We start from the raw sequence: 19,039 nt of genomic DNA on the forward strand, positions 1-19,039 counted from the left end.
AAAAATAAAGGAAACTGTGATCGATCTCCAGGCGCGCAGCATGAGGGACAACCTGGTCTTTGCAGGAATCCCGGAGCAACAAGAAGAGGATCCAGAGCAAACAATCAGATCCTTTATCCAAACCAAGCTGAAGCTACCCGAAGACGCGGTGAGGAACATCTCATTTCACCGAGTTCATCGCTTAGGTGGGAAAAGACCGGACAGCCGCAGACCCAGACCGATTGTAGCCAAGTTCGTGAGCTACAAGCAGAAAGAGCAGGTGAGGGATCGAGGTCCGGAACTCCGCGGGACCGATTTTAGTGTAAATAATCAGTTTCCCAAAGAGATTCTGGAGAGACGCAGGGTCCTGTTTCCCATCCGGAAGAAGCTCAGAGACGAAGGATCCCGTGCAGTCATCGCGGTGGACAAATTGTTCGTCAATGGACAGCTTTACCGTGACAAAAATACCACCCCCTGGCTCTACTAACCTCAGGTAATATCTATCACTCATACAGCTAATTATTGTTCAATTTACATGTTAATCTGCTATAAGCACATTAATTATGGTAATTCAGAACTGTACATTTACTGCCAGTCTTTGTAAATTTGCTGTTGTTGTTGCTTTCGTTTTGTTCTGTTTTTGTTTTTTGCCCCCCCCCCCCTTTAGGGCTTTTGTTTTTGCTCTTTTGTTTGTGCTATTTCTTTTTATGTGTAGTTGTAGTTGTTTGCTTTTCTCACTCCTTTCCTTTCTAGCTGCTCTTTCATTCTATTATGCCATACCAACAATAATAGGTAGGGTACGCACGTACATCCACATGACACAGACACTAAATGCCATGCACATAACACACCTACAACACAGAGCACGTTTAATCACATCAACACTCACCCCCAACTCTCACACACACTCTAAGCATGTGGACAGACATATAGGAACATTGTACACACAGATGAATTTATATACGCACACAATCTACACACAGCATGCATGCATTAATGTGGGCTTGCACACACACAAACACACACATACTTTTATAGAAACACTTCAGTAGCTTGAGCATGACCACCCTGAGGTTTGTTACGTGGAATATACGAGGAGCTGGTTCCAGGGAGAAGAGGTTGAAGGTGTTTAGCAGATTGAATGATCTACAGGCAGACATTGTCCTGCTACAGGAGACTCATTTATTAAAAACAACAGCTAACGTACTCTCTACAGTACAGTTCCCTCACGTGTACTCGGCCTGCTTCAACTCAAGACAAAGAGGAGTAGCCATTCTGATAAACAGGAAAATTCATTTTACTGCTAATAATATAATTTTAGACCCAGGTGGAAGATTCATAATAATGACATTATCTATCCTAAACATGAAGTTATGCATTGCAAATATTTATGGCCCAAACACTGATGACCCCTCCTTTTTTCATTCCTTCTTCTCCTTACTATATGATCACCTTGATAATACACTTATCATTGGGGGCGACCTCAACATGACCTTAAACTCTGGGATGGACAAGGGGGGCGGAGCAGGGAAACATAGGGTCTGGCAGTCAGCAAGAGTTGTTAAACAATATATGGAGGATTTTGGTCTTTGTGATGTCTGGCGCTCACAACACCTCACTGCTAGAGAGTACACTTACTTTTCATCTGTCCACCACTCATACTCCAGAATAGACTACTTCCTCACTAACAGCTCTATGATGAACAATATCTCAGAAACTAAAATCCATTCCATCACTATCAGTGATCACGCACCAGTATCATTTACCCTAATGAATAAGAAAACTAAACCATCTTATAGCAAATGGAGACTTAATACATCATTACTTAAAGATCCTGATTTTATCAGTTACTTCAAACGGGAGTGGTCTTTGTATATAGAAAACAATGACATACCAGGAACATCAGCATGTGTTCTTTGGGAGGCAGGAAAAGCAGTAATGAGAGGGAAAATAATTTCATTTTCATCACATAAGAAAAAGAAGGAGAGTTCAAAAATATCTGAACTAGAGCTTAAAATAAAATCACTAGAAGATGCCTACAAGGCTTCTCCAGAAGAGCAAGTGCTGAATCACATAAGAAAGGCTAAACTAGAGCTGAATGAAATAATTAACCAAAAAACCCAGTTTTTGCTACAAAGACTTCGCTTAGAGAATTTTGAACATAGCAACAAATCTGGAAGATTTCTCGCAAATCAATTAAAAGCAAACAAGGAGAAAACAACCATCTCCTCTGTTAAAGATTCAAGAGGAAATATCCTCCATGATCTTGATGGAATAAATGACACATTTAGGGATTTCTATAAAACATTATATTCCTCAGAAACAGATCCATCAGACAACAGCATTGAGGAATTTCTCAGCTACCTCAATCTTCCAAAGTTACAACAGGATCAGGAAATGGTTTTGGACGCACCCATTTCAGTAGGGGAACTACATGAAGCTTTAAAACACATGCCCAGCAATAAAGCTCCAGGACCAGACGGTTTTCCAGTTGAATATTATAAAGAATTTTGGTCTATACTAGCACCCACTTTTTATAAAATGGTTTTAGAAATTAAGGAAAAAGGCCAAATATCTCAAAACATGAATTTGGCTAGTATTACAGTAATACTAAAACCAGGAAAAGACCCCAAACTCCCATCTAGTTATCGTCCAATATCACTAATGAACGTAGATCTTAAAATAATCAGTAAAGTGCTTGCTACAAGACTAGAAAAAATAACTCCACTTATCATACATCCTGATCAAACAGGATTTATCAAGGGACGACATTCCACCACTAATACGCGCAGACTAATAAATCTAATTGATTATGCCACCATACATAACCTGGAAACTACAATAATCTCTCTAGATGCTGAAAAAGCATTTGACAGGGTGAACTGGAAATTCTTATTTGCAACATTAAGAAAATTCGGGTTTGGCTCATCGTTTATCGACTGGATAAAGATACTGTATAGCAATCCAAATGCATGCGTCAGGACAAATGATCAAACTTCTCACAGCTTCAGATTGCAGAGAGGCACCAGACAAGGCTGTCCACTCTCCCCCTCACTTTTTGCAATCTTTATTGAACCCTTAGCAGCTAGCATTAGACAAAACAAAGACATTAAAGGCATTAACTGTAGAAATATGGAGCATAAGACCAGTCTTTATGCTGATGATGTATTACTTTTCCTTCAAAATTCACAATCATCCATCTGTCAGACAATCGCACTCATCAATAAATTCTCATCAATTTCTGAATATTCCATTAATTGGTCTAAAACCACCGTTCTACCCATCAACTGTTCCTTCCATAATACTCCTGACACTGCTTTACAGTCAGGAGATATTAGATACTTGGGAATAAACATCTCACCCAGACTGTCAGACCTTATAAAGCTAAATTATGTCCCTCTACTAAAAACAGTTGAGGACGATCTCACACGGTGGAAATCTTTACCCATATCACTAATGGGAAGAGTTGCAACTATAAAAATGATGATTCTACCTAAAATCAATTATCTGTTTTCAATGATCCCCATTAAACCTCCCTCCACCTGGTTTAAATCACTGGACTCTAATGTTACTAGATTTCTCTGGAAAGACAAACCACCACGGATTAGTCTAAAAACACTCCAGAAGACTAAAGATAGCGGTGGCTTAGACTTGCCTAATTTCCAAAATTACTTTATAAGCAATAGACTACAATACATCTCTAAATGGCTTAAACCTAGCTATCTAGATGAACCATGGCTTAATATAGAAGAAGCTATGTGTGAGGATATGGCAATTTCAGACCTGCCATTTATCAGCACAGCTGTCAAACGCCAAAAATGCTTTAAAAGCATTAATATCAGCTCCTCACTAATGGCCTGGTGGGAATTTCTTAAACTAACCAAATCCTTGCTTATTCCATGCAAACTTACACCTATTTGGAACAATCCCGACATCCAGCAAAACCGGAAAATGATAAACTTCCCTCAGTGGAAGAATAAAGGAATAAAACAGTTAGAACATTTAATAGAAAATGGGAACTTTCTCCCTTTTGATACAATTACTTCACGATATGAAATCAGCAGCACAAAATTCTTAGAATACCACCAACTTAAATCTATTATAGGTAAGAAATACACCCCTGATCAATTAAACTTGCAGCTACCTATCAGGGCTGCAGAATTCTTAAATCTCAATGCCCCGAAACTGTTATCCAAAATATATAGATTACTATCAAAGCTAGACGATTCCATATGTCTCCCAACTTCTAAATGGGAAGCAGACTTATCCAGTAACTTTGACCAAAATGAATGGTCACAAATCTGTTCAAATACATTTACAATGACTAAGAATTCAAACATGCAACTAATACAATTTAAAATTCTGCATAGAACTCATTATACAGGACACAGGATGTTCAGGATGGGTCTGTCACAATCAAACATCTGTCCACACTGCACTGGCAACACAATTGACAGCTACTACCATGCTTTGTGGTCTTGCCCACCTGTCCAGGAATTCTGGTTTCAGGTATGTAAAGATCTGTCAAATTGCTTCAAATGTAACATCCCTACAAACCCCAAACTGGGCCTACTGGGTTACTTGGGTGAAATTAACATAGAATTTAATTCTGCAAACTTAATCCTCACCAGTTTATGTATCGCAAAGAAAACTATCCTTCTAAACTGGAAAAGCAAACAAAGTCTGTGTATCCAGCAGTTCAGAAATCTCTTATTAGATCACATCAGTGTCGAGATGATGTCTGCCTCCTCAAGAGATCAGTCAGCTGAACTTTATTCCCTCTGGTCCCCTGTGATCAGCTCCATCACTTAGTATGGGGGGAGAATGTGACCTTATTGCGCTCGGGGTTGGTGGCCGGTTGGGGTTCTCTGGGGGCTGTGGGTCTGTGGTGGGCTCCTGGGGGGGGGATTTTGACTGCTCCATTGCTGGAGTGGCTAGGTTTCTAGCCCTACTGTGGACCTGGATGGGCCAGTGGCTGGAGTTGCCGCGCAGCGGCGGGGCGAGGTCGCTGGCGGGGGATGGGTTGGCGGGCGTGACTCCGTAACGGGCGCCTGTGCCGCCGTGGGGTGGGCTGGGCGGGGTCCCGGGCTCCGGTGCCCGGGGTTGTCCCCTGTCTCTTGGGGGTGGGGGGTCGGCTTGTGCCGGGGGGGGGCTGGGCTGACCTGGACCTGCCGCTGCGGCGGCGGGCGGGTACGTGCTCTGGTGCCTGGTTGCGACCCTGGGACTTGTTGAGTGGGGGGTGTTTGATAGTGTGGATGGGATGTGAGTGTGTATGGAGGGATGTGTGTAGGGGGTGTGCGTTGAGGACTGGTGGCGGTACATAGGTATGTGGATGTGTGTGGGTGGGGAAGTGTGATGATGCGTGTGTGGGGGGGGTGTCGTGGTGTCTGTGGGGGGGGTAGTGCCGTGTGTGTAGGGGAGTGGGGTGATGCGTGTATGTGGGGAGTGGCGGTGGTGCATGTATACGGGTGTGTGTATGGGGGGGGAGGAGGGGGGAGGGGGGGCGTGCTGTCTGTGTGTGTGTGGGGGGGGGCAGGGGTGTATGTATGGGGGAGTGGGTGGTGCATGTGTGTGGTAGGTTGGTGGATAAGTGTAGATATGATGGATGGGAGTGGGGGAGATTTGGATGTGACGTGGGGGTCAGGAGGATGGTTTTAAGGGTGGGCTGAACGGGTGGCTGGGTGGACCTGAATGTGTCCGGAAGTGTGTGTGTGTGTGTGTGGCTGTAGGTTTGTGCTGAGACAGTGTGAGGTGCCGATGTGTGGACAAGGTGGGGACTTCATGTCCCCAGGTGGGGGTGTCCTCTGTGAGTGAGGGGGCGGTGGACAATCGGTCTGGGATTCCCCTTCTGCCGCCCCGCCTCCTCTTTGTCCTCGTGCCCCCCTTCTGCATGTGGTGAGTTGGTCCCCTCTTGGGTCAGTGATGACTCTCTGGTTAGAGTCGCCGAAGGCTCTGGTTACGGGGATGGCTGTCCCCGGCTTGTCCTGGTCCTTGGGGGGCCCTGGGAGTAGGGGGCATGCCCAGTGCTGCGGGCGGCTCACCTTCTGGAGGAAAGCTCACTTTCCTCCAGACTTAAATCCCTCAACCCCTCTTCCTCCCCGCTCCCCATCACACACAGGCAGGGTATTGGGAGGTGTGCACGTGGCGCTGGGTGGTGAGAAAGGCCATCAAGGTGGTCTTGATCGCTGCACCCAGCCTCGGCTCACCTCCCAGTTTTAATTACACTTAGACACCAAACACCAAAACACTGACGACTCACATGATTAGGGGGAAGAGCATGCGGTGTATGGTGGGCGGGGCTGCTTAGGTGGTCCCTCTCCCAGCACCGCGTGGCAATTCCCTCAGTTTTAATTGCAACTAATACATACTTCACAATCAGTCATAAGCGGGGGGGAGGCAGGGACGATAGGGTCTTCTCATGCCCCTGCTCTCGGGGCTTTACTGGGGGGGGGTACGGGTGGGGGAAGAGTGCCGTCCATTAGGCCTAAGTCTGGGCTGGCCTGGCTGTAGGAGGGTTGTCGCCGGCCCTGGGGGGGTGCTGGGTCGGCTGCATCTGTGGGGTGGTGGGGGGGACGCTGGGAGTGGTGGGCGGTAATTATGGGGGCCCTGATCGGGGCCATCCTGTCCTCTGCCCCCTCTGAGGTATCTCACATGGGACATGATGGAGGGGTGAGGTGAGGATGTGTGGGAGTGGGTGTATGGGGTTACAGATGGATGGTGGGATGGCTGGGGGGGGATTAGGGTTAGGGATATAGGTGGGTAGGGGATAGGGATGTGTGAGGATGAGTAGATGTGTGTGTGGAGGGGTATGTTGGCGCGTGGGTTGTATTGGGGTGTGCCTGTGTTGGAGGAGTGAGGGTATGTGTGTGTGTGTGTGTGTGTGTGTGTAGGGGGGGGTGTATATGCGGAATGGGATGTGTGAGTGAGGGTGAAGTTTGGAGGGGGGCTATGGGTGGTGGAGGGGTGTTTGGTGGGGCATGTGTGGTTGGGTAGAAGTAGAGGGATGGGGTGGCGGGGTGTGAGCGTGTGTGTGTGTGGGGGGGGGGGGGGGGGGGGGTGAGCGTGTGTGGGGGCGGGGGCGATTGGGGTTCGTGTGACTTGGTATGGGTGAGTGAGTAGAGGTGGGGTGGGGTTGTATATGTTATGGATGATGTGCATGGATTGCAGAGGGTTGTGTGGATGGGGGTTGAGAGGGGAGTGCGTGTTTGGGGGGGGGGGGGGTATGCATGTATATGTGTGAGGGGAGTGCGTGTTGGGGGGGGGGGGCGGGGTATGCATGTATATGTGTGTGTGGTTTGGTGGTGGGGGGGTGGTGTCCTGTACCCGGGGGCGCAGCTGGTGCGCTGGGGTGCGACCTGGCTGCCGCTGGGTGGCGGTCTGGGGATCCTGGTCCTCCGTCGGTGTGGGCTGTGCCCTCTGCCTGCGGGGGCGGGGGGCTGCTCACGGGCTCTTGGGGCCCTGGGGCCTGCGCTCTGTCTGCCCTAGGTGGCCGGTGCCCGGCGGGATCGGCCCTTGCCGGCCTGGGCCTGCTGGGGCCTGTTCCCCCTGACTGCGGGGGACTCTGGTTGGGCACCTCCTTCGCCACCTCCTGGGCAGATGCATGGCTGGCTCTGGAGTGGGGGGGTTGGGATCTGTACCTGGGGGTGACTGTCGGTTACCCGGGTCTCTGGGTTCTCCTGGCCTTCCTCTAGCTATAGGCGGGCGGGGTCACATTGGCATGATCACTCTTCTCTAAACACGTTCCACTCTGAATGTTCTGCATGAATGTTCTGCATGTGTCACAGTCACTGAGTCATCCAGCAAGTTTATTCACTAACAGCAGGTACCTCTCTTTCTGTCTTTTTGACTTAACTTGCTAGTTTCTGGTCTTCATGATTGTCAACGGTTTTGTTCTCCACGAATCTAGAGTTGGCTTGTGTGGGTGTATATATTTATGTGTGTGGGTGGGTATGTGTGTGTACTTATGTGTATGTGTATGTGTATGTATGTATGTGTATGGATATGTATATATGTATGCATATGTGTGAGTGTATGTGTATGTATGTGAGTATGTATATGTGTATATATGTATATATATATATATATATATATATGTGTGTGTATGTATGTGTATATGTATGTATGTATATCTATCTTTATGTATGCATGTATGTGTACATGTGTGTGTATGCATGTGTATGTATGTGTATATGTATGTATGTATGTATATATGTATATATATAATGTATGTGCGAGTGTATATACATATATATGTAGGTGGGTATGTATGTGCATATACATGTATGCATTGATCTCTTTCTTTTGTTTTTTTTTTTTTTGTTTTTTTTATGTTCTCTTTTCTGTTCTCTTTCTGCCCCTTTCCTGTCCTTTCCGGTCGGGTCCAGTAGCATAAACTCTGTAATACAAGCTATTATCCAAAACAAATTGAAAAATAAAATAAGAATCAAGAAATACAAGGGGATCATTACATCTACAAAAGTTCCCCTTGGCAAAATAAATTTGCTCAGCAGAACACAGCATCCAGAACATCAGTCTGCTTGCTTAAATGCTGGACAAGACAAAAAAAAAAAAAAAAAAAAAAAAAAAAGCCTGTCAACAGAAGTATTACTTTATCATTCTTTAGAGATCTAAAACACAGAGCCAACACAAAACAGCTAAATCTGTTTGTAAATAACATTTACAAAGCTGAGTTTTTACTGACAAGTGGCGTCCTCAATGTCACAGAAAGCAGTGCCGGAAAAGGAAAAAATGTCAATCCTGAGGGAGAAAAGGTGAAATTCTCTCAGTGGGAAGCAAAGAAGGGTGACACATTCAGAAGACTGGAATGTTTAAGCTCCGATAAGTCTCATTAAAAAAATTTTTTTTAAAAACACCTTAATTTTTCCAAAACACCAAATTCCTTCCATGCATCATCAGATGCAAGAGGGAAGGAGGTCAGTTCCAGTTGTCACAGGAGGAAAGGCAGGGGACACCCTGGAGAGGTCAATCACAGGCCACAAGGTCATGTGATTTTGTCAAGTCCTAAAATATCAAGACAAGCAACGCACACACACACACAAAGGCACAACATGCTAATTAGCTACGAAGCAACAACGCTAACGTCCAAGCTGCCCAGCTGTTCATGTTGAGATGGGTCAGTGCCGTTCTGGCAGCACAAGCCAGTCCTATACATTCTAACATTGTTGGTTATAATGTTGTGCCTGATCGCTCCCATTTCTATGGTGCAACCAACCAACAAGTGAACTCGATTATAGTGCTACATGCTCCCCATTACACCCCCCTTAACAGTTGTTAGCAAAGACAGTAGTAATTTCCTTGTCAGCAGTACCTCTATAAACACTAACTACACACCCTTACTCTCTGAGGAAACACGCTCCATTAATTCGGCCAATTTTGAAAACAAATGTATGATATGTCAGAATCAAAGCTATTGCAACCCTGTTGGGCTCGGTCTGTCATTTCAGGATGGAAAAGATGCATCGTGTCTGCATCGGGCACAACGTGGAGTAAAACAGCAAGACAGTTTCAAATACAGAGAGCTGGGCTGAGTAACATGGTAGATGTGAGTGGAGCAGATATGAAAGGATTTTTTTTTCCCTAAATATGTAGACAAATAAGGGATCGAACTGAATACAAACACCTCTGAAGAAATCTGATTGCTAATGTAGTGGTACTAACTGAGCCCCATGGTTTGATTAAAAAAAAAAAAAAAAAAAAAAACCAGTCCAGCAGATCCAGACACATCTATCTGACAGTGATCTCCCAGATGTCCAAAGATCCCCACATTTTCTCTACAGAATGATTTATTCATCTGCCCCACGCTGAGCACTTCAATATCCAGGCTATGCATCCGACAGCAGGTCATCCCCTCTCCTTCTATGAGCAATGTCTGATGCTACATGTAACCTTCTAGCTAGAGACATCAAAACAAAAACAAAAGCAAAACAAAGCAGGCGTCCTGATGTTTCTGACAGGCGGAGAAATATATTGTAAAATCACTGCCAGGAAGATGCATTTTCTAAGAACTTTATGGATAGCTTGTAAATACACTGTGTTACACCAGCTGTCAAGATACTTTTACAGTTGATCTGTAAGTAAAAAGGGAAAAGCTGAATCTTTAAGGATAGAAAAAATGCACAAGCGAGTTGTGATTCTACATTTAGTCTTTTGATCTAAAGGCACCAGATAATAAAGCAGAAGCTGCTGACCTTCACCACTTCGCCACCTTCCACTTTCATCAGTTGACGGAGGTTTTGCTGCAGGAGGCTGGTGTTGGAGCGCCATTTCAGCAGACCGAGGAGATCAACTGAAAAAACAAGAACAAGAGTTATTTGAAATCTTACAAGATTTCATATTTCAACCAAAAATATTAGTTTGGCGTCAGAAAAGGATGAGTCGCGACATGATTAATCACAGCCGAGGAGGCCTCCTTACGTGATCACATTAGGAAACGTTTGTCAATTTGTTAAGGAATTGTTGATACCAGATGCAAGAGACTTAAATGACAATCAGCCACATACTGTTCATTCAGCTTGAACATGTAGATCTAAAACCTGCAGTTCACAAACCAGCATGCAATCATCTTTATTCATTCAAAATGGACTACGGTGCATTTATAAACATTAGTGCAAATGCACAAATATAAATGCGCTAAAGTTAGCCTAGGAGCTAACTTGCACCTGCATATCCCTTAGGACAGGGGTGTCAAACTCCAGTCCTCGAGGGCCGGTATCCGGCAGGTTTTTGTTGTTTCCCCTCTACCAACACAGCTGATTCTAATCAAACGGATCAAGCAGCTTCTTGTCAATCTTTTTATGAATTTTGATCAAGTGTGTTGGAGGTCATAAACACCTAACAAAGTACAAAGGAGGAAATACAACGCAGGCACAGTAAATATCAGATAAAATACAAAACTCAGTGCATATTTCACTGCAGTGGCTTCTTTTCATATGCAGTCAACACCAGTCTCAACCTTTTTTCTTCGGAACCCCTCACCCATCAAGGCCGTCTCCTGCAGGTATGTAGCGCTGAAAGGGAGAATAGGCTGAAATGGCACCTTCGGCCACATCCTTTGACAACCGAAATCTCTTTTTTTTTGTATGCATTATCTACAAACTGTTTCTTTGATATAAAATCGGCTTGGAAGTGCATGAAAGCACAGAGGTATTCGACATCCTAGAGGCAAGAAATGTTGAATTCCAACGGTTTTGATTCCTTTGATAAGCCCGTCAACACCAGCAAAATGATACTTTGAATTCTCAGAGAAAATATTCTGATGCTAAAAAAACTGATGCACAAATTCCTGCGGAGCCGGTGCATAAAAATGCAAGCCGTGCATCATCACACTGTTTCATCTGCACTAGAAAACGTTGCGGCTACTAGTTTTACTTTTTTTTTTTTTTAAACTCCGCACTCATATTTGAAAATGAGGAACATTATTTCCTGGCATGCCATTTGACTCAGGATTCTGCATTTGCTCATTTAATTGCAGAGTGAATCTGTCTGCGAGGCGTGGCACTTTAAAAGCATCGGTCAGCAGGTTGCACAGTTGTACATTCATTCTTTCAAAATATGATGCTTTCACAGAAATAAAAAATCTACAGAAGCCTGTTCTGTGTGTGCCAGTGATGGTTGATGCTCTTCATCATCACACAGACTTGTGACATTGCAATACCAATATTTCAGGCTTTTTCAGAGCCTTTGTCACAGGAAGCTCCGTCTCACTGTTCACCACTCCCGATTTGCTATCGGAACGGTCAGTCAAGCATGGAAACACTGTGATGGATGTCTATCATCTGTAAACCTGACAGCCTATCATAGTTCTGTTCCACAACCCCATCTAAAACTACCAGGTATCATCCTCCCCAAGAAGATATGGATTTGGAAAATGAGAATTTAGCACCTCAGAGACAAAAATGGAACACAATGAGGATAAATCATCAGACAGCTTGCTCACACTGGGGTAGTACTATAAGAGGTCAAACTATTTGTAGCACACAAGATAGTAAGGCTCAATGTGTGTGTATGTGTTCTACAGGTGGGGGTGGGGGCTCATTTGCTCTAGAGAATAAACACAAGAATGGCTTCAACAAATAACATCTGTTTATGAGTGCTTGGTCTCTGCAGGAGGACACTTTTAAAAGATTCAACAAAACTGGTACTGAAAGTGGGGGAATAATACATTTTTGCTTGTGCCCAGCTAAAATACAAAACAAAAATCACATTTCCATTTCCATAATTGCTTGCAAACTGTCCTTACAAAATCCTTTCGTTTCTTTTCAAAACATCCATTAGTTGCTTCTTTTTCTTTTCTGCATAAGAGCAAACCTTGCAAACTGTTTAATTATGATTAATGGTGTAAAATGGTGACAAAGGAGCACGTAAAATCTAAAAAACAACTTCCTTTGCAAGTTTCATCTCAAGCCAAAGTAGAAATACTATGTTAATAAATTTCACAGAGTGAGGCTCTCTCCCAGCTCTGTGCTTCTCCCGCAGCCTCTGTCTGAGCGTAGCACACTGCAAATATCCAGGGAAGAGCCAGCAGCCACTTCACACAAGCTTCCAGCGCTGAGAGACCGCCTGCATAAATCCAGCTTAATTAAAAAGAGTGTTTCATCTCAGCAGTGGGGATCAGCGATGAGGTGTCATGTGTATAAAGCAAGCAGTCTGTGGCAAGGAGCATTCAAGTGCTCCTTTTTGTTCCTTTGCATGGGGATGTCTAAAGAGATAAACCTCTAGGGAGCGACAAGTTAAGCTGTGATGGATATGGAGTCAGGTAATAATAAAGCTCAGATACTCAACATCAGTTGGTGGTTAAGTTTAATAGCAGTTCATGTGTTTATTTTTAAAGCTATGATGTAATAGGCGGGGAGGTGGGGTGCAAAGTCATCATCACATTGTTTCTTGAAATCAATCAAAAACATGCAGCAGCTAATGAAGGAATCATCTCAGATGTGTACACCAAAATACGCACAGAAGAGAAGTGTGAATACACAGTAAGCTTTGATAAGGCAGAGATTAAAAACCTACAGAAATTCAGTGGATCAGCTGTGTTATTTCACTAAAAGAAGGCTTTTGTTCCCAAGAGCTCTGGAACAGGATGTTTTCCGTTTAATCAAATCAATGTCCAGTGATCAGCTCTTGTGATCCCCAGGTACCTAATAATGCCTTACAAATTGCTATCACAAAGAGCAAAGTAAATATCATATTAGAGCTGCTCTGCAGGTGTAAATCTACTCACCAAAGCTTGTTTCAGGCATGCCGTCATTTCCAATAATCTATGGCCAACTGAGCATGCCAGACTTACTGAACAAAATGAAAATCTCACATGCAAATCTAAGTTTCATTTTCCCTAAAAGTTGTGGCAGTACTCTTCTTTAGTAAGACCAGGTGACCTTTACTGACTACTGTCAAGGCAACGCTGTTCTGAGCTGAATGCAGGCACATTAACAGATGGGCATCATATGACGGTGGGTATCATTTGAGTTGTTTTTTTTTGTTTGTTTTTTTTTTTTTTAAAGAAAAATATTCTTTAAAAAAAAAAGAAAAGAAATTATTCTAAGAAATAAAAGCAACATCTAAAATTTCTACACTAGTCTTTTTTTTTTCTTACAATTATTATCATAAGCACCAGGACGAAACAAACAGGGACAAATCTGACTATGGAGACGCAGGTCAATTTTAGCTTTAAAACTTGCATGAATGAAACATACAGGGACCTTCCTGCCCCTCTCTGCTGTGCTTCAGCTCTGCTTCCAATCCTAACTATTTGTATATTCAAATCAGACATATTTCTTGCAAATAACGTCACAAGCTCAAGAAGGACAAACATGATTTTATTGTCATGGATTGTTTAATGCATTACCATCAAGGCATAAGGACTATTTTAACAAATATAACAAAAAGATTATCCTTATTCATGTTAACATTTTTGTTTTAATTATAGAGGTGTAATGTCTCTTCTTTAGCTAAAAGGGATGGACACAGTAAACTCACTTGAAGAGAAAATACTTTGAGTTGACGAAAATTCAGCCTGGTATTACTTTGCCAACAGGATTAAAAACGTAGGAAACTGATATTTTTAAATGCAACCCTTCTGTTGCACACATCTGGTTCAGGACTTCATACATTAGGCCATACTTGATGAACTGTCTAATCCTGCACAACCACAGCGGACATACAGGGGCTCTCTCCATCACAGATGGGTATGTGTGAATGGAGCCGAGAGGAACATTAATGTAAAAAAAGCCTCCTGTCAGAATGACAAAATGGAGTTGCTTTAACAGACTGATGAAGCCATTAATGTCTTCATGTCTGAGAGTGCTCAAAAGGGCGCAGCGTTGCCCATCACTCTTATATGGGGGAAATATAGAAAACAAAGAAAAGGTGGACAAATGGTAATGAGGAATGGTGCTGAATAATATGCACTCATGTGCTGAATACTACGTCTAGACTTCAGCTGAGGTAGTAACTGGAAATGCTAGTTTTATTTGCCTGTGAAGTGCTAGTATAGAAGGCTCTGCTGCTTTGCTTTCAACTCCTCATTCACTGACATGACCACCCCCTGTGCAGTGAAGGAGAGTACTCACTCAGTTGTGTTTAAATGAGAAGTTATACCACAGATTAAACTTAACAAGCCTCAATGGGAATCGTAACTACAGTAACATGGAACAGCCCCCTTTTCAACATTATGTTAAAAAGCATTTTTGCACTTACCGCATACCATTCTGTGGTCCGCAGTGACCTCATTACTGGGGCTTTATGTACCTGTGTTGCACAAGTTATTGGTGCAACATGTAGATGTGTAACAATAAAAGATTTGTTTTTCATTCATGCATGTCTTCATTAGACAGCAGATATTCCTCACAATTTCACAAGAGGCCCCTGCATTGTAATGGCTGCTGGCATTAAAAGACTACTATTAATGGAGATGAACACAGCAAATAAAAAAGTGTGCATTTTCAAAATTCTGATGCATTCAGAAGATAGAAAAAGTGTACACATCCCCGTTAAAATGGTTTGTAATGTCATAAAATTCAAGACATGTGGTTTGCAGAAAGCTTTTAAAACATCAGGTATCAGTCAGGAAAATGTAGAAAAACGTTTTAAAATGCTGCCCCTACCACAAAACACGATAAAGACAGTCAAGAAAGCGGGGGGGGGGGGGGGGGAATAGAAGATAACAGAGACATTGCAAAGAACTGAACGCCACCCTCCAAACCGATAAAAAGCTGCAGCGATTTCTGTCGAGTACAAGTTGTGTGTGTACACATGTAGTTTTTTTTCTTCTAGTTGTTTTGTTTATCTACAACTGTCATCCGTATCCTCCATACATCTGGACTGTGGGGCAAGGTTGCAAAATGAAAGACTTCTGACAAACAAAGACATTCAACTCCCACTTTTAAAAGTATGTGGAAAAATAAATACTGGCCTGATGAAACCATGATTGAACTTTTTGTCCATAATTCTAAAGATAAGTATGGTGCAACAAAAAAAAAAAAAGTACCAAAAGAACCCTATACCCATGATGCAACATGGTGGTGGCAGTATCATGCTTTGAGCTTTCTTTTTTTCCAGTTGGACCTGTGACCTGTACTAAACTTCACTTTTACCCTGAAACCTGCATGTGTTTGCTCGAAAACTGATGCCTAAGAGGAATATAACCTGTTAACATAATAAATTTTTTTTTTTAAATTTAAAAATCCACTTTACCAGTGGAAAAATAAAGTATTGGAAATACCCAGCTAGATGCCAGACTTAAATCCTACATAAAATCTGTATAATCTGAAAGCTGCATAAGAAATATCCTTGCAATCAGACAGATTTGGAGCATGTTTGTATCGTAGTGGACAAATACTTTCAAGTCAAGATGTGCCAGTTGAGAAGAATGAAAACAGTGATGAATTCAAAGCGGTTTCAACAAAATATGAGCAGAGGAGGGTCCACACTAATGCAGACCACATTTGCTGAATGCTAATAATTTTATGCATTATGTCCCTTGACAAACTTCTTTTTTAATTTAACCAGAAGCTAGAAGTTACAATTTAATGTGGGTGAAGTTTTTAAATGATTTATTGTATTTTCTTTTTTCTTTTTTTTTTCCTTATTGTTTTAAACATCACACAAATCTGGCATTTTTACACTTTCATATCCACTGTATGCGTTGCATGTTTGGGCTTGTAAAACAGCTTACTTCTTCAATCCCATAAGCACTAAAGAGAATTGGGGAACTTTCATTTAGGACCTAAGGACCAGTCTTGCAAACCAAAAGACAAAGACACATGCAGAAAACATCAAACGAGTAATAAATCAATGCAAGCATTCATGGCTGTTCTGTTTTAAATAGACTGTGAAATCAGAAGCATTTGACTACTCAGACATCATGAAACAGCTTCAGTCCACGCTGAAACAAGTGCAAAGTTATGAACACGGCTGGGAAATGCCAACTAGTCCAAAAGGGTTTGCATTGATGCCTGTAGGGATTTCTAAACATGTAAGGCCTGGTGTGAACACAAGACGCCAAAATCCCTAATCCATGAGCCACAGGGCAGAGATGGGGATTTCCTTAGCTTAGCAAGCATGGATCTCCTCAGAGGCATGGGAAATACTGGGGGGGGGAAATGCTGCCAGACTGACAGCAGTAAACAGAGCAGAGCCATGGCTTGCTCAGCAGAGGTGAAGAGAAATCTACGAACTGAGAATGAATGACATAAGAACAGCTGAGGCAACTAAAGTAGGTCAGAGTGAGAAAGACCAAGAGGAAAACCCTTACAAGCTTCCAAAACGTATCTGGAAATATACATAAAAAAAATTAAAAAAAAGAAGTATTTTCAAAATCTTGATGCATTAAGACCAACAGCTGCAGAAGATAAAAAGTGTACACACCCTGTTAAAGTATAATAGTTAAAATGATTAAAATGGGGGGAGTTTGTAATGTTAGAAAAATGCAAAACATATGGTTTGCAGAAAGCTTATAAAGCATCTGAAAAGTACCAGTCAGGAAAAGTGTAGGAAAACCTTTCACAACAGGGTACATGCCACAGAAAACAATGAAGACAGACATTAAAAAATAAAGAAAATAGAAGATAACAGAGACATTGCAAAGAACCGAATGCCACCCTAAAAGCTGCAGCAATTTCTGTCAAGTATAGGCTGTGTGTACACATTCAGTTTTTCTCTTGTCGTTTAGTTTATCTACTACTGCTAAAAATAAACAAAAAAAGACAGTAGCAAACAAATGTCTTAAAGGCTCTACTGTAAGTGATGCATGATTATTATCCACAAATTATCTGATTAACTTTCAAAGTTGAAGGCTGAGCCCAACACTTGATGCTAAATCGGTGGTCTGCCAGGCTAAAATACTGTGAAACACCTTTAGTCAGAGCTCTTTTTAAGAATATATAAGAATATAAAATATAAGAAGCACAAGTAATCAGGTTGCAGTAATTACTTTCAAACTAGTATAAATTACTATAATCTGCATATAAATTACTATAATTACGATACTATAATAGAAAAATGTGTTTAAACATACATAACACTGATACTTAGTCATTTTGTTCTGCTCTATTGGGAAATCACTTTTAAAAGTACAGAGCTGAAAGAAATACATCCAAACTGCATTCATGAATCAGCTTACTGACATGATCAAAACGTTTGTGGTTTGGTCTCCTCTCTGCAGAACCTGCAACCTTTAGCTGCATATGACACTCTGGGGTTGTTTTCGAACAAAAGAACATTCCCAGCTTTAGAAAAGAGGCTTTTTTTCCGACATTTTTGCAAATGTTTACTGAAATATTGAAACCATTACCGTTCTGCGTAAGCTTGGTGGAGCAGACCAGGGTGGAGATCTGGAAGGAATCCTTGGTGATAGTGCATGTCCCCAAACTCTGGTTACTTTTCCCAGTGGTTGAGTATCCCTTCTCTTCCAGCTCCAGCTTGGTGGAAGGTAGGTTCAAGTAAAGAGATGAGTCCTCAAGCTTCTTTGCTTCTGCCTGGTTTTTAAGAATGAGACTTAATCAGTTTATCTGTAAAAATCTACATCAAAAGATCATGATTTGGCAACGTATTATGTTAAATTTATTATAACAGACTATAAAACACATTTTACCTGGATACAGTAATTATAGACTTTTTTTTTTTTAAATTCCACTTGTTTTGATAGTAGTATAAACATACAGTCAAACAGCACATTGACTAAGGAAAGCTTTACAAAAGAGTTTTTTTTTCTCTATCAACTTTTTGATTGGCATAAATGGGCAGTGTGGGTCTGTGCCACAATTTTCTAAAAACAGCAGTGAAATCAGGCTAATACTTTGTAACAAGGTAGGGCAGTTTTTTTCCTACAACTAGTTTCACGGTGATGTCCCGAGGTGCATGGGCTGCCCCCCACAAGTAGGTGACCTGTTACAGAGAAAGCAGGAGAGGGAAAGTCTTACTTCTAAACAAGTTAAAGCCCATTTTCCATATTTACCTTGTACACGATGAGATCGTGCTCCCCATCTCTTAGTGTGGTCCCATCGTACCTCATCAGCTTGACAAAAGACAAGGCAAATATTTTCTCGGACTTATCTTTAGCTGTAGGATGAAAGGGGAAAAGAGGCACATAAGGAAACAAAAAATGTCAAACAGATCTTGATGAAGTTGCAATAGGTGTACAGTTATGTTATTTTTTGTGCAAATTTGCAAACAAAAAGATCAAATCACACATGCCTTCATGCAATATATTAAAATGTGAATAGTGCATCATCAGGAAATCTCTGAGAAAAAAAGATTCCACCCTAGGAAGACCACGCAAAATTACTGATTTTACAGCAAAACAATAAACAAACTAACAGACTGATCAAATACATCACCTCAGCACTGCTCTGATTCAGCTCCTGAGAGGGAAAAAGAATCTGCTACTCCCAAATGATCTCAAGCATTGACTAATGCTGTTGCTTTTTGTGTGAAATCTCCTTTTTCCCCCAAAAAAATTGAGCATAAAAACATTATTTTTTCATGGGAAACAGTCAGATTACGGTGGGGCTTGTAAACAACATTATGCTGCAAGAATCAAGAA

General features: G+C 42.2%; 1 protein-coding gene across 2 annotated transcripts in view; it reads right to left on the reverse strand.

Moving 5' to 3' along the window:
* The window catches only part of dock1 (dedicator of cytokinesis 1), a 228,474-nt gene that overhangs the window by 155,756 nt on the left and 53,679 nt on the right, over positions 1–19,039 (reverse strand). For both annotated transcript variants that reach the window (XM_079260765.1, XM_079260764.1), the window contains exons 17-19: positions 18,452–18,555; positions 17,789–17,972; positions 10,188–10,285 (exon numbers count right to left, since the gene is read on the reverse strand). In XM_079260765.1, the coding sequence (XP_079116891.1) occupies positions 10,188–10,285; positions 17,789–17,972; positions 18,452–18,555 (386 nt within the window). The remainder of the gene's footprint in view (positions 1–10,187; positions 10,286–17,788; positions 17,973–18,451; positions 18,556–19,039) is intronic.

The sequence above is a fragment of the Telmatherina bonti genome (assembly GCF_933228915.1).
Source record: "Telmatherina bonti genome assembly, chromosome: 21".
In the NCBI taxonomy this organism is placed as follows: Eukaryota; Metazoa; Chordata; class Actinopteri; order Atheriniformes; family Telmatherinidae; genus Telmatherina; species Telmatherina bonti.